The sequence below is a fragment of the Temnothorax nylanderi genome, unplaced genomic scaffold (genome assembly GCF_030848795.1).
Source record: "Temnothorax nylanderi isolate EJ_2023f unplaced genomic scaffold, tnyl_v1.0 TNYL_tig0425_pilon, whole genome shotgun sequence".
Taxonomy (NCBI): Eukaryota; Metazoa; Arthropoda; class Insecta; order Hymenoptera; family Formicidae; genus Temnothorax; species Temnothorax nylanderi.
Window position 1 is genome coordinate 95960 of NW_027249487.1, and position 17183 is coordinate 113142.

The 17183-nt window shown below is 36.0% G+C and overlaps 1 protein-coding gene across 1 annotated transcript in view; it reads right to left on the reverse strand.

Annotated features, from left to right (window-relative positions):
* Positions 1–17183, reverse strand: part of Mas (trypsin-like serine protease domain-containing protein masquerade) — a 35641-nt gene that overhangs the window by 12201 nt on the left and 6257 nt on the right. The window contains exons 3-8 of the mRNA XM_071721590.1: positions 16393–16697; positions 10737–10770; positions 8701–9218; positions 5829–6011; positions 3797–3917; positions 3548–3724 (exon numbers count right to left, since the gene is read on the reverse strand). Of these exons, the coding sequence (XP_071577691.1) occupies positions 3548–3724; positions 3797–3917; positions 5829–6011; positions 8701–9218; positions 10737–10770; positions 16393–16697 (1338 nt within the window). The remainder of the gene's footprint in view (positions 1–3547; positions 3725–3796; positions 3918–5828; positions 6012–8700; positions 9219–10736; positions 10771–16392; positions 16698–17183) is intronic.

A 17183-nucleotide genomic window follows, 5' to 3' on the forward strand; every position in this document is an offset into this window, starting at 1 on the left:
TAAACTAGTTAATATAAAATCAATGTTCAATATCATAAGAGATCTTAATAAAAAACTTGCTACATGTACAGATGGTCTCAGTAAGCTACAGATGTTCGTTGAGGCAGCTGATCTAATAAATTAAAATTCTCTCCTACCTCATCACCTCTAAAGATTTGCTTGTGGAATGCCACTAGCATTAACAATAAAGAAATGGAACTGCACCATTTTATTTGTTCTAATAATATTGACATTGCTCTTATTACGGAAACGTGGTTGCATCCTAACACCAAACTAAGTTTTTCCGGATTTGATTTTGTTCGCTTGGACGCAACTAGGGTTAAGGCGGGCGGTGTTGCGATTATAATTAGCAAGGCCTTGCGCTACCATACTCTTCCAACCCCAGACATTGACGGGTGCGAAATATTACTGATAAAATTATTGTCTGGAATAAATATGACACTAGGGGTTACGTACATCTCTCCCAGCGTTAAATTCGAGCTTGATAGATTTGATGAAATCTTTAAAAATAACTCATATGAAAAAATACTAATCGGCGGAGATCTTAATGCCAAACATCGTGTTTGGAATAATTTTTATAACAATAATAGAGGCATCAAACTGTTAGACTATGCAAGTAAAAATAATCTTAATATTATGCATAGTTCCACTTACTCGCATAAGGCACCCCGTTGTCGGCCTTCCAACATCGACTTGTATCTTGCGAAGAATCTGAACTATGACTTTACGTGTGTGACGGCAAACGAGCTCTCTTCCAACCACCTTCCCATTTTATTAAACCTCGATAAATCAAAAATTAAGAGAAACTTAAGAAGGTCTCATAAGGTCAACTGGGAAGGTTTTAACACTGCTACTAGTAAATGGAAAATTAGACAGCCTGCAAAATCAGGAGTCGGTAGATTCCTGTATACATGAGTTGCAGCAGTTTCTCTGCGGGGCCTTGAGGGAGTCCACCGAGATACTAAGTCACAACTTTAATCATGTTACGACAGACCCTACAGTCGCTTCTGAAATTATCAAACTTATCAAGTTGCGTAATTACTACCGTAGAAAATTTCAACACCTTGGTAGTGATAAATATAAGATGTACCGTAACATTCTTAACAACATGATACGAAATAAGTTAACTGAAGCCAAAAACAAGAAATGGTCTGATCGATTAAAAAGAATCAAAATTAGCGATAACAGTATCTGGAAACTCTGGAGGTCGCTGCAGAGGAATAAAACTCCTGCTCCACCTTTCAATCTTGGAAATAACTCGTTTGCCTACAACCCGAAAGATAAAGTTGAAATGTTGGCAAAGAATTTCCAAAAAGTATATCAAAAAGCGGATGGTCTAACTTCTCCATATGAAAATACAGTAAATCAATACGTTGAAATATTAGATGAAAAGACACCGCATTGTGATTTGAGATTCATAACCCCTCGCTTAATTTTTGACATAATCAAATCTTTTCCAAACAATAAGGCTCCTGGCTCAGATAAAATAACTACTGCTATGTTAAAAAATTCATCGCGTAAGGTCATACTTCAGATTTATTACATAATTCTAAACTCTTTTCGTTTATACTACTTTCCGACGTGTTGGAAGACAGCCAAAATACTTGCGTTCCCGAAACCGGGCAAGCCGCAAACCTCGCCAGCTAACTACAGACCCATTAGTCTTTTAAGCACTTTAAGTAAAGTATACGAAAGGGTCTTACTTACGCAGATTCATGCCTTTTTATCAGAAAAAAATATAATTATTAATGAACAGTTTGGCTTTAAGGCGCGCCACTCAACCGTACAGCAATTGCTCAGGGTTACCGAATTTTTCGCCATGGAGATAAATAAAAATAGAAGTTCAGCTATGACTTTGTTGGACATTCAAAAAGCGTTCGACTCAGTCTGGCACAAGGCCTTGCTGTACAAGTTGAACACTCTTAGCTTGCCAGAATTTCTAATTAAAATAATCCGCTCTTATTTAATGAATCGTAAATATGTTGTAAGTTTTGAAAATGAAACTTCATCCATTTATGACGCTATCTCTGGAGTTCCACAGGGTTCTATTTTGGGGCCCATTTTATTTAATATCTACATAAATGATATCCCCAAAGATCCTAAAACGGAGCTTGCGGTCTATGCTGACGATACTGCCGTGTACACTTCCTCGTGGAGCCCGGCTTTACTCGTCAGCAGGCTGCAAAGGCACGTTGATGCCATCGTTCAATTTTTTGAAAGTTGGAAGATGGTCATCAACAACGAAAAAACAGAGGCTATAATTATCACGCGAAAAAAGTTCCCTAAACCTCCATCTATAAACATGTCAGGCTACAAGGTTCCTTGGGCCTCAAATGTCAAGTATCTCGGTGTAAACATTGATGCTGGTTTAAGATGGAAACCGGCTATAGAGGACAGAGTCAATAAAACCCAAGGAGCGTTTCGAAAGTTATATCCTGTTATAAACGGAGCGAGTAAACTTAAGACCGAGTATAAACTTTTGCTATACAAAACTTGTGCAAGATCGGTGCTACTCTATGCGGCTCCGGTATGGGCCGCAGCTCATAAGTCTCATCTTAAACGCGTTCAAACAATGCAAAATAAATTTCTTAGAATCATTTTAAACCTCCCTAAACTACGTGTCACTGAGTTGCACACCCAAACTCAAACTGAGTTTATAAGCGAAGTTATCCGAAGTATGATTCATAAAACATACAATCACGACCACGAAAATCCACTCATAAGTAATACGGGCAACTATAATACAAAGGAGATTCCACTAAATATCAGATGCAAGCTTCCTAAGCACTTCTTGGATTCGGTGTGATACGCACATAACTCCCCATGCCCTTGCTCCTTATCCATCCCCCTCGCCCCCTTAACTATTAATTACTATAGGTTTTTAGCAAGTTTTTTCCCCAATATGCACACTCGGAAATTAAAGTCATTTTCCATAAACAACGCTTAATGTCATAGCTAATTATATTTCTGTTTTATGCAGGTAATAGGCTTGTTCCTGGGAACTGCAACTAAATTCACAGAATCCATTAAAAAAAAAAAGTGTACAATAATAGATCTCGTTTCGTCTTATAAGCAGGGGTAGGGTGGAGTGGGAGTGGATCTCGCTTTGCGTGGAGAGTGTAATGCTGTCCAGAGAACCATCCAAGCGAAGCGAGGTCCATCCCACCCCACCTCACTCCACCCCACCCCACAGCTCCTGCTTACAGAGCGAAACAAGGTCTATCGTTGTACGGTTCGGGTTTTCAACTTTCCATACGAACCGAGATCTACCACTCCTGCCTGCGGGGAAGGGGCTACCCCTCCTCCTCCACCTACATGTGTACTGTCTATACACACATATCAACAAATTACTTCCTTTAGTACTGACACAAACTGTTATATTTCTTAAACTATTTTTTATTAATAACTTTTTAATAAATAGCGAGCGACGGCTAAAACCTTCTGAAGGTTACTCAGGAGGCCTCTATAATATATGTCAAGGCCAAGGTCATCGGAGCTGAGTCTCCTTTTGTCAACATTCACCATTTCTCAATTCCCAGACACTTACATGACGTAGGGAGCGGGGTGGTGTAAGGTCGCGAGGTAACATGGAACGTGTCGTTTCTGTTGGTCAGAACCGGCTCCGTAGAATTTCCACCGTGGAATTCCCTTATCAGAGATTTCGGCGCGCAGCATTGGTGTCCCTGTTTCTTGCACTTGAACAAGCTCGTCAGCTCGGCGTTTCCTGCGAACGTGTTGAATAAACATGAGACACCGTCTGCGCGAGGCGCGCATTCCTCGCGCGACCGCTACTTACTGAAACAGGTGAACGACAAGTAGGATACGATGCAGGAACCGGGACAGTCCGGACGTGGATCCGGCGGTGACGACACTGTCGTCGGCGGTCGCGGCGTGGGTCTCGGCCTTGGTCTCGGCGTCTGGAATGCCGTAGCGATAAGATTAAGTATTTTACAATATTTTAGATTTAAATGTTGGCATAGTTTCAAACTCTCTATACTTATTTGAAAAATAAAAACAGTACTTTCAAGTAGACTCGAACCTAAACATGAGTTAAAACCCTCTATGAGTAGTGAATGACTAAAAAAACGAGATTTTTTCAGAGTGGACTCAAACCTAGATCAAATATGTTCAAATCTTTTATGAAGTACTTTACTAGAAATTTTATGTTCCTTAAGGGGGGAATCTTTTTTTTCCGCTAAATTTGTCGCTTTTTTCTAATTTTCTGGTGAAGAAACTATACAACGGATCAATGCGAAATTTGACATGTGGATTTATTTATCTTTTATCTATTCACAAAAAAATTGAAAATTATTTCCTCCCAAAAATACGCCTCCCATCCCCCTCGACGCGCGATGATCCCCAGTTGACGGTGTGCACGATTTGAGTCTTCCCATTAATCCTGCAACAAAAATCCAAGAACATTTTACTTTACACACATGTAGCTATCGTTTGATAAAGCGAAAAAAAAAAATTAAGGATTCGGTGATGTTTTGAACTCAAAATATTGATTTAGCCAAAAAAATAGATCGATCTTTTTGAGTTCAAAACATCACCGAATCCTCAATTTTTTTTTTCGCTTCATCAAACGATAGCTACATGTGTGTAAAGTAAAATGTTCTTGGGTTTTTGTTGCAGGATTAATGGGAAGACTCAAATCGTGCACACCGTCAACTGGGGATCATCGCGCGTCGAGGGGGATGGGAGGCGTATTTTTGGGAGGAAATAATATTCAATTTTTTTGTGAATAGATAAAAGATAAATAAATCCACATGTCAAATTTCGCATTGATCCGTTGTATAGTTTCTTCACCAGAAAATTAGAAAAAGCGACAAATTTAGCGGAAAAAAAAGAAATTCCCCCCTTAAAATCTAAATGTTTGTATACTATAAACTGACAATTATTTTAATATATTATTTCTTGATAAAATTACAATTAGGCCGAAGTCGCACGATGTCGATAATTTCGATTGTTTTCTACAGGCCTATATCTGTCCTTGTATAGCCAAGAATATAAACAAGGATAGACAAGGTCGTACATGTTATGATGAGTTGACAGCTCGTCTAAGAGACGCCATATTGAGATAAAAGTAGGTAAGGAAATCTGTAAATTTGTAATTATTTCTGGTTTTCCATATAAAAAAGAGTTTCCTGGGATCATTGATATATGTACTGCAATCGTGGAGAAGCATTTTCAATTCTGTCAAATTAATGCGACGAAAGACTGAGACTACGAAAATGGTAATTTTGTCGTTAAAACAGACAACTCCAGCATCCCCTTAAAATTAAATATAATAAAAATATGGTTAAAAATATAGGATCAAAGTTACTTAAAATCTTTATACATTTATACATTCTTTAAACTAAACTGAAAAACTAACAACTTTATACATCTAATTTTATTCTTAGAGTACTTCTTGTTTGATTCCTCACGATCTCAAAAGATTTAATTGATTCCTTACGATAGAAACTATTTAGAAGTATATTTCAAATTCTGCAGATATATACTCATTCTGAAATTCGAAACTAACCAGTCGGGATCGATTACTTCGCAAGTATATGATGAAATATTATTATACTTCTTATGAATATTATTGAAATCCTATAGAAAATAAAACTTTATTATTGGATTATTTGACTCGGATTTTTAAGTTGAACTTGATTCCATCACTAATCATAAGAAGATTACAAAATATAAACATTACAGAAAATCATAAATAGATAAATATTGTTTTTTACATATAGGTATACATATATATTTTCACGAGATTTTTTCGCGTTATCCTTACAAAATGACCGACAAATCTCGGTATCAAATGGTGAGTTACTTACCTGTGGCGGACTTTTTGTATTATCACAGCAGATGGAGCCGGACTGGCAGGTCGACGTTTTCGCTATAATCACATTCGGTCGCTCGCAGAAAGCTGCCATGAGAGTCAACAGGCAAAAACCAGGGCACGGCGGTAGCCGTGGTTGAGGAGCTTTCGTGGATGGCCGAATCGTCGTTGTCGTTTCCTAAGCAAAGCGATACTTACGCTGCTGCGAACAATTATGGGGTAATCTCGCCAAATTACAGTATCGCTTTCTTGAATTCATATAACACACTTTTCAGAATTTCTACATAAATTTCAGAATTTTTCACAATTTCTATATAATTTTATAACTTTTTAGACCCAGATGTTTTATTTACGAATTGGAACACTTTTTAGAAATGCTGAAAAAGTGTACATTCTTTCTAGAATTCTTTATATACGCAAATTCTGAAATATTCTAAAATTTCTCCTTCTATAATTTCCAGAAAAAAACAAAATCTGAATAAGTGTGAGGTACTTTTTTAGAAATCTTCATAAAAAGATATGAAAAATTCTTAAAAACATTAAGATATTATGAGAATGTTTTCACCGGGATTATAATCCTCTAAATAGCTTCTCGAGATAATCCTTTCGAGGCAAATCGACGCATTCACGAACGACAACATCCCTGCATAAAACGTCTTATTCAAAAATATTGTTTCGCATTCACGAGATTTTGTCATGAATTCTACTTTGCAACAATCTCGGATTGGATCACGGGTCAATACTTTTCAGTGCGATACTGGGAATAGAACGTGAAAATCTTGTATACCTCTGAATCCAAAAACAATTAGCAAAAGAAGTGAATCTTTTTCAATGCGAGGGTTCGCATTCGTTTAAATGTTATCTATTGCGATTGAATGCGAGGGATGTTTTGAGCCAAGTGAATTCTTTTTAATGAGAGAGTTAGCATTCGATAGAATTCTATTGAATGCGATAGAATGAGAGGAATATTTGAAATGAATTGAATCCTTTTTAATGCGAGAATTCGCATTCGTTTGAAGGTTATCGATTGCGATTGAATGCGAGGAATATTTTAAGCTAAGTGAATTCTTTTTAATGCGTAAGTTCGTATTTGTTAAAATTTTGCCACTCCGAAAGGAGATTCGAATACTTTTCAATACGTAAGGGCGAAATAAAATATATACTTGACTGTTTCAACACCGCAGCCAGGCGTGTGGTGGGGATAGCGCACACAAGGGAAGAGCCGTGCACACTGTACATGCGCACACGTACACGGCTCTTTCCTTGTGTGCGCTACCCCCATCACACGCCTAGCAGCAGTAGCAGCAGTGCTGAAACGCAAGATCGGCTGGATCGGCATGCTTCGTGCTCGTGCTATTCATTATCCCGTCCAATCCCGTCGTGAAATATTTAGTGTATTATTTCCTCGTGAAAACAAGTGCAATTAAGAGATTAAGTACAACTGAAATGCTGAAATATGTTTCTATACATATTCATTCGTTCCACTAAGGAATTTGCAACAATACCAGCTTCCAAAGTCCCACATTTCAGACTTCTATCGGTATTGGTTAATGACCGAAAGAGGTATGGATGACATTCAAGCAGATATGGAAGCACTAAAAACGTTTGACTACATCCGGAAAAAAATTGCTGATATGAAAACTCTCCCACGAGGCAAGTTACTGCTACATTATTTTCAATACAGTGACCCATATTTATATTATTTTACATTATAATTGTGTTTGTAGGTGATAGAGAGACTCGAGGAGAAACTCAGGAGGAAGAACGTGAATCCGATGACGAAAATGAAATGCCCGAAGAAATGTGAAGATTTGCTCAATCCCTGAATGAAGATCAGATTGAAGACGATAAATTTCCAGATGAAACAGAACCTACTAACGAAGATCAGGAAGGCCTTTCCGAAGAAGAACGACAGGAAGGAATGGAAGCCTTCTTACCAAATTGGGAAAGTAGACATCCGGAACAAGAGCAATGCAATTTAATGCACAGAATGCTGTTAACCAAATGTACGAACCTGAAAATTGCAGCAACCCACCGGTCCCATCAAATAATTTCCATTCTTTTCCATCCACATTTTTCATTCTTCCAAGTGATGTAACGTTAAACGAAGTAGTGTCATTATAAGCGATTGTGACCATTGGTATGTCACGGAATTCTTTCAGACAATTCCGTGACATATCCATCGTCAGGCTGCCTGATTTCATATGAAAATTATTTTATATGAAATTGGGCAATGTCACGGAATTGTCTGAAAGAATTCCGTGACATACCAATGTAATTTACTTAGATTATAAACCAAAGAAACTCTTATTCTATTCATCGTTTATTGTGATATTTCAAATATTTTTTTAAGTATTACTTCAGACGCTTCAGACTGATTGTGAGATATATTAGCTAATACCCTGAGAGTACAACATGTAGTAGAGCTTTATAAAGCAGCTTTACTTAATTTTTAAGCAAGTTTTATTTTCTCACCTGCTGTATTTATAATTAAACGATTGTAATAAAAAAATTATAATTTTAAAATTTGTCTATTTCTACTTTGTCATAGAAAGGAATATGAACCTCTATTTGCTAATACTTCCGAATCCTTTTCAATACGAAGCATTGATGCCAAAAGTCGCATTCGACGCGGATGAATTTAATGCGATCCAATACTTTTCAATGCGAAGCCTCAACCACTGCTGTCTCACATTCAGCGCGGTAAAGTTTTATGCGAACCAATACTTTTCAATCCCTTTCTTCGCATCAGAAAGCAGAATTCAGAAGTATTCAAAATATCAATACTTTTTAATTCTTTTCAATCCGACATTTTATGCAGGGATATCTTCCATTAAAGTGAACGATTAAATATTAAATCTCATTACCGGTTTTTGCGATAGCGGTTCGCTGATACAGCAAACCGTCAACACGGAGTCGTCGGGGGGACAATCCGCGTCGACGTCGATATTCTCGCAGAAGAGGGCGGGTAGACCGCTCGTGCATTTTCCTTTGCACGGTTTGAACGGCACCGGCTTCGGCCTCGTCATCGTCGTTGCCGTTGATGGCTGCCTGGTAGCAGCCATCATTGTGGACGTCATCGTCGTCATGGTCGTCATCGTCGTCGCAACCGCGGTGGCAGTTGCAGAGACGCTCGTCGACGTATTCGGCCGCGTCGTCGTCAACGGGAACGAAACCTTACTGGAGGCTCCGCCACCATTCTTCTCGTCATAACGGGAGGAGTTCAGGCGGTCGATCACCAGGAGCTCGGGTGGTGGAGAGTCCCCGAAGGCGTCCCTGGATACGCAGCACTTGTAGCCCGGCTTGCAGAGGGTATCTATCACCAGCACGGCATCGCAATAATCGGCGATTCTCGCAGCCATACAAATGCCCGAACAAGCTTTCGCTGAAAATGACCGTTACTGTTTCAACTTGGCTAATATAGTTAAACATGCACGAAGTATACATTGTACCGACTTTTATTTTGACGATACGATATTAATGATACCAGAATATTCTTTATAATTGCAAGCAACAATGAGATAAATGGATACTTATTTTATATTTATTATATAAGTTATACCTCATAAGGGTAAGTTTTTCTCTAACGACAGTTTAAACTTCGCATGTCAAATCAATTTGTATCTCTCAAACACTTCGACTGACAAATTTGTGATTTTCATCAGCGAGAAGATAAAGAACAATTTGCTAATTTCCTACTCTCTCACTTCAAAATTGTGACTTTGCTATGTGCAAATTTCCAAATCGCACACCTCAATTTGATGAGAAAGCCAAGTGCAAATTTCTAATTTGCACAATTTTTTTTTCAAATTTTTTCATAAAATTTACAGGCTGCATTATTTCCCTGAGTAAAGCATACTAAAGCGTAAATTCCATGTAAAGTAACTCCATTATTTACGCCGCGCGGAAATTTACGCCGCAGAAGTCCGAAAAAATAGAAGGAATAAAGATATTTGTTCGCAATCATTCTGTTATGTGCCTTTATACCATATTAGTATTACGTTGTAATTTTAGTTCTTTACTGTTAATATTAACGTAACTAACTTAAATCGAGTTCTCAATGTATTAAGCATCTTATACACTTTTTAAGCAGAGTCTAATCAATCAAATCTTAAAGAATTATATATGAAATAGGGGTAGAAAGGACTGAAGAATATAAAAAAAAATAAAAATAGATATCTCAAAATTTGTGGAAATTAGAGCAACATTTAAAATTCGAAGAATCCGTACTTGCATAGAAGCCTTATAAAACTAGATCTAATCAACTAAATCTTAAAGTATTATATATGAAATAGGGGTAGAAAAAACTGAAAAATATAATAAAATTAGAATTAAACCGATATCTTAAAATTTGCGGAAGTTAGAGCAACCACAAACATTTCTGCAAAAATTCTAAATTTTATTTAAAATATTAAAAAAAAACCGCTTTACCGATCATCGCCAAATTCAATCCCAACCTTCCTTACATGATACTCTATATATCAATTTAAAAAAAATGCATCCCGATATCTAAAAAATTACGGAAGTTAGAGCATTAACGGACAAAAAGCGTACATACATACACACATACATACGGACATTTTTAAAAATTACGATTTTTCGACGTTTTCGAACATAAGCAACACATTGGCATCGAAAACTCAAAAAACAATTTTTACTTCGGTCTTTTCTATCCCTATTTCATATATAATTCTTTTAAATTCGGTTGATTAGACTTAGCTTTATATGCGATCAAAGATCCATATACGAAGTTTATGAAAACAAAGCTTCCTCTATGAGGAAGCAAAAAAAGATTTGAACTACAAACTAATAAACAATGTTAATAATTAAAACGATGATACGACTAAAAGAAGCAAGTGTACTAGAAATGAAGAAATATATTTTACACAAAACATTTACATACTTAATGACTTGTCGCTCGTCTCGTTGTAGCTTTCCTGTAAAACAAAAAATATATATAAACTTAATTTTTAATGCTAATATAACAATTAAACGAGGAAAATATATTGTCATTGATTGAAAACTTCAGTTTGATTAAAAATTGGAAACTTCTGTTTCGATTTGACAAGAAAGCAGAAAGATGATTATCTTGATTTATTATACAAAGAATTTTTATAGTCACGATCTGGTTCATAATTCAAAATAATTCTTTTCTCGACCTGCCGTAGATCTATCAACAATAATACATGTAGATATATTAAATATACTAATATATGCAATGGGTTGTTTTATCTATACTAATATATAAAATCCTTACGGGTGGTGTATGTTTGAACGTTAATAACTTAAAAACTATTGCACCGAATTTTTACCACAAGTATATGAAATAGGGGTAGAATTTTCCGGGGAGTGCTATAGGGTGTGTAGTTTTTCGTTATCTATTTTCTGGAAACCGATTTCTTTAATTTTTTTAATATTTAAAAAATAAAGAATTAAAAAAATCGGTTTCCAGAAAATAGATAACGAAAAACTACACACTCTATAGCACTCTCCGGAAAATTCTACCCCTATTTCATATACTTGTGGCAAAAATTCGGTCCAATAGTTTTTAAGTTAAAAACGTTCAAACATACATTTCGGGTGATGTATGTTTGAACGTACATCTATCTGCCGTAGATCTATCAACAATAATACATGTAGATATATTAAATATACTAATATATGCAATGGGTTGTTTTATGATTATATAAAGTTATTCATCATAAGGCCTTATAAGGGTAAGTTTTCCTCTAACAAGTAACCCTTTTCAAGTAATACACGCCGATTTTTTTCATCTTTTGGGGTGTAATTCAAGAACCCAAAAGATGATAATTTATGCCAAAAAAATTAGCTCAATATGGTTTAGATGACTTATACAAGGTGCTCTCTTTTTAATGATATAGGAAGGTATGATCAAATATCTCGCAAAAATATATATAAATATATATTTTTTATCACAGGATAATGAAACAAATCAGTTCCTATTATAAAATCTTATAATTTTATCGAAAAAGTTGGAGGCGATCTTATCGTGATGTTCAGAGGGGCTCTCTAGGTCAAACAAATGTCATCATCTTAAGTATGTCTATTGAAACCAAGCAATTTTTGTTTAAACACTTTTTTCGCAAATGTGTTTGTTTGAGAGATATTTGATCATACCTGTATCATTAAAAAGAGAGCACCTTGTATATATAAGTTGTCTAAACAATATTAAGCTAATTTTTTTGGCATAAATTATCATCTTTTGAGTTCCTGAATCACACTTAAAAAAAATCGGCATATGTCACTTGGGAAGTGTTACTTAATTGTAACTTGTAAGTACTAACAGTACTATAATTATTAAATACACTCACCCGCAAAAAAACGGGCCACTTGAAATCAGCGCTAAAAAGCACTAAATTCAAAGTTGCATATCTTTGTGAAAAATGATCGCAGAGTAAGTGCTGGTCTACAACCTTGCTTTAAAAGGTATTTAAGCTCTAAGCCGTAAGAAATTGACCAATCACAATCGAGTATTCTCCTCACATTCCATTGTGATTGGTCAATTTCTTACGGCTTAGAGCTTAAATATCCTTTAAAGCAAGGTTGTAGCCCGGGAAAAAATGATTAGATATAATCATATATAATTATATCTGGTATATATATAATTCTATATAATTATATATGTTTTTATATGGGGTCATATCTAATTATACATGGCCACATGTGCAATCAGTGGTCCCACATACAACCAGATATAGCACCATATCTACTTGTATATAAATGTATATAATTTTATGTGAAGCCAGATATGATGATATGTGAGTACTGCACCCGACATATAACTAGATATAGTATTATATACAACTATATATGCAGTCATATATAGCTAGATATATTAATGTGACTAATCTTGTCCTATGTACAACCAGATATAGCACCATATCTAATTGTATATAAATGTATGTGATGCCAGATAAAATGATATATGAGTAGTGCACCCTACATATAACTAGATATAGCATTATATACAACTATATATGAAGTCATATATAGCCAGATATATTAATGTGACTAATCTTGTCCTATGTACAACCAGATATAGCACTATATCTGTATAGATATAGATTCGTAAGTCATCATATATGCTGCAGATATTTAATCCTAAATTTAAAAATTTATTTGAATCGTTTTTATATATATTACTAGCTGGTTACCCGGGCTTCGCCCGGGAGTCGTTTTTCTTCAAACGACTTTATTTGTGTTTCAATATCCATAATCGAAAAAAATTCCTTTATCAGTTCGGATACCGATTCCCAAAAAGATCGGTAACGAAAAACTATACAGTTTATAGCACTCCCCGGGAAATTCTACCCCTGTTTTATATACAATTCTTTAAGATTCGGTCAATTATTTCCCGAAAAATTGGAAAAATTTCTGATACCGGTTTCCCAAAAAAAAATCGGTAACGAAAAATTATACACTTTATAGCACTCCCCGGGAAATTCTACCCCTGTTTTGTATACAATTCTTTAAGATTCGGTCAATTATTTCCCAAAAAATTTGAAAAATTTCGGATACCAGTTCCCAAAAAGATCGGTAGCGAAAAACTATACACTCTATAAGACTCCCCGGAAAATTCTACCCCTATTTTATATACTTTTGGTAAAAATTCGGTCGAATAGTTTAAGAGTGTATAAAGAACATACATACATACATACATACATACAAACATACATACAGACATTCTATTTCATATATATAGATAGATAGATATTAAATTAAAAAATTTGTTACATAATATTATATAATTCAGTATTATAAAATAATACTGCAGGTCATGTGTGCGTATAGACCAGCACTAATGCCTAAAAAAGCTTAAATCCTCAGTTTTTGAATGCTTCAAGGTTCGTTTCTCTGCGAAAATTTTACTACAAATGGCACTAATTTAAAGTGGACCTTGCAAAATTGAAGAATAAACTTCAACTTTTATAGCGTGGAGAACGAAATTTATTCTTCAAATTTTATCGATTGTATTGTAAAATTCAACATTTTCTCTTTAAAATGCTTTTTTAATCATTACGCTACCATTTTTTTTCACTGAGTTATGACAATTTAAAATGAGTAGTCCATTTTCAGGTCTTTTCTCTAAAAATCTGTATTCTGCCGCCGATATCCGTATCTTTTGATTTGTTATGAAAGTCCGTTGACAAAACAGTGCAAATGACAAATTGCGGTGTTCATACAGGAACGACAAACCGCGGGATACTTACCTCCGCTGTGACACACACACACACACACACACACACACACACACACACACACACACACACACACACACACACACACACACACGCGCGCGCGCGCGCGCGCGCGCACATACACACGAAGTGTAAGTCCGACTGTGTAACCTTTCCGCTAAAGAAGATATAATTGTTCAATTTTTTCTCAAAATCGATCAAAGTTAAGTATTATATGTTTGAAAAGCTCTCACATCACTTAAAATGATCACCATCGCATTGTCTGTACAAATTAGTCGACCCAAGATGCCTCCATGTGGAGGTAGACGGTCAGATTTACGCCTCGTGCATGTGTGTGTGTGTGTGTGTGTGTGTGTGTGTGTGTGTGTGTGTGTATCACAGCGTAGATAAGTACCCCGCGGTTTGTCATTCCTGTATGAACATTTCAATTTGTCACTTGCACCGTTTTGTCAACGGAACAATTTTCATAACAAATCAGAAGATACAGATATTGACAGCAGAATACAGATTTTTAGAGAAAAAAAAACCTGAAAATGCAATACGCACTTTAAATTGTCATAACTCGGTAAAAAAAATGGTAGCGTAATGATTAAAAAAGCATTTTAAAGAGAAAATTTTATAGTTTTCGATACAATCAATGAAATTTAAAGAATAAATTTTATTCTCCACGTGCACGCTATAAAAGTTGGAGTTTATTCTTCAACTTTGCAACTTTAAATTAGTACCGTTTGTAGTAAAAATCTTCGCAAAGAAACGAGCCTTGAAGCATTAAAAGGTTTCAAGCATTCAAGCTTTAAAACGCTTTTTTAAACAAAACTCTGCGATCATTTTTCACAATATTTTTTACAATACTTTGAATTTGGTGCTTTTTAGCGCTGATTTTAAGTGGCCTGTTTTTTTTTTTTTTTTCTTTTGCGAGTGTGTGTGTGTGTGTGTGTGTGCGCGCGCGTGCAAGCGTATGTGTGCGTGTATGTGTGCGTGTGTGCGTGTACGTATGCGCGCGCGTCTAATATACAACATATATAAGATATATACACTGCTCAAAAAAATTAGGGGACTACTTTTTGTCAGTGAATTTTTGCCCATTTTTAAACTGTAATTACTCAGCGAATATATAACATAATAAAAAAAAGTTTTAAAAAAGGTTTTACATGGCAAACTCTCTACTATAAGGTGCTTTTGTTCAATTTTTACTCAGGTTAATACTCAAAGGCGTGATTAGCTTTGTATATAAGGACGTATTTAAGATATCCAAGATCTTATGAAATTTGTAGTCTTCCACCGCCTAACAAAAAAATTGGCAAACATAATCATTGCTACCATCTTAAAGTATGGACTTTGCCCTTTCAAATGAAAAAAAAACTTTGTCTACGCCGATTATTTAGCGAGATATCGCAATTTAAAATAACACCTGTTTTTTTATGATTTCAGCACGGTACCGCCGGCATTTGCGTAATCTGATGTGCAGTACGGGGAGATTGCTCAGTCGGATTTTGCAAATCATAAATGTATGTGTATGTGAATGTGTATGTGTATGGAGTGTACATATGTATGTGTGATTGAAGAGGCACTGCGTCAAATTTGGAATAAAATTTCTCAATCTGATGTAAAAAAATATATCAACATGAGATCAAGATTGCGCGAGGTAATACGGCGAAGAGATGACAACACTTCTTACTAAAAAAAACCTCTACATGTGCACACATACATATGTACACTCTATACACATACACATACATTCGTGATTTGCAAAATCCGATCGAGCAATCTCCCCATATGGTGCACATCAGGTTACGCAAATGCCGGCGGTACCGTGCTGAAATCATAAAAAAACAGGGGTTACTTTAAATTGTGATATCTCGCTAAATAATCGGTGTAGGACAAAGTTTTTTTTTTATTTGAAAGGGCAAAGTCTGTACTTTGAGATGGTATCAATGATTATGTTTGCCAATTTTGTTGTTATAGGCGGTGGAAGACTGCAAATTTCAAGATTTTGGATATCTCATATACGTCGTTATACAAAGATGACCACGCCTTTGAATATTAACCTGAGTAAAAATTGAACAAAAGCACCTTATAGTAGAGAGTTTGCTCTGTAAAACCTTTTTTAAAACTTTTTTATGTTAATTATTCGCTGAGTAATTACAGTTTAAAAATTTACTGAGAAAAAGTGATTGTTTTCCCTAATTGTTTTGAGCAGTGTACATATATTATGTATATATACATACATATATATATATATATATATATATATATATATATCTTGTTTTCTAGCAATAACTTTCTAGAGTAGTTTTCAACCCAGCTTATTTTCTCTAATACCAAATCTGCTGAACGTACCGGTGTAGTTTTTGCCGAAGAGACGGAAGTCGACGTGCTGAGCATCGTTGTAGTCGTCGCGGGCGTCGTAGAAATCGTCGTGGTCTTGACAACCGTCGTGGACGTGGTCGAAGTGGACTCCTCGTCGTCGATCGCGTTTTCGGACGAGGTACTATTTATCGGATCCTGCAGGCAGCATCGCATACTCGCCGCAGGACATTGCACGTCCTCGAGGACATCGTCGCACATTATCGACGCCCACGCGTGCACGCATACTCCCGGACAGTCAGCGATCTTCGCTGTGCTCGTTAAAGAATTTAAGAAGCCTGCGTACATAAATCATTCCTATATATATATCTCGATCTATCATGACAAATTAAAATTGGCGTAATTTAAATTTGATACAATATCATATATTTTCTCTATGTACAAATATATAAATTTCTCAAAGTTGCATTACTTTATCAATTATAAAAAAAGAAGAAATAGAAGTATTATGGAGAGATTCGTTATAAGAGCTATGAAGGTACAAGTGTTGGCGGTGATCGGAATTATAACGGTCCCAAATTCTGAGTCAGTTAGACCCCGATCCTGAGGAAAGAAAGAAGGGAAATTTAATCGATTCTAGTATGCCGAGAGACGCGGGTTGGGACAAGGCCCGGTGCGTCGACCGCGAAGGTGTTACCTCACAATCTCGCGGCAGCGAGATTAGAGAAAAGCCTCTTACGAAATTACAACTGTCACCGCTGCCGCCGTCATCGTTAATTGTAACTGTATATCGCTTAGGGGGACGCAGTAGGGGCATCGTCAGC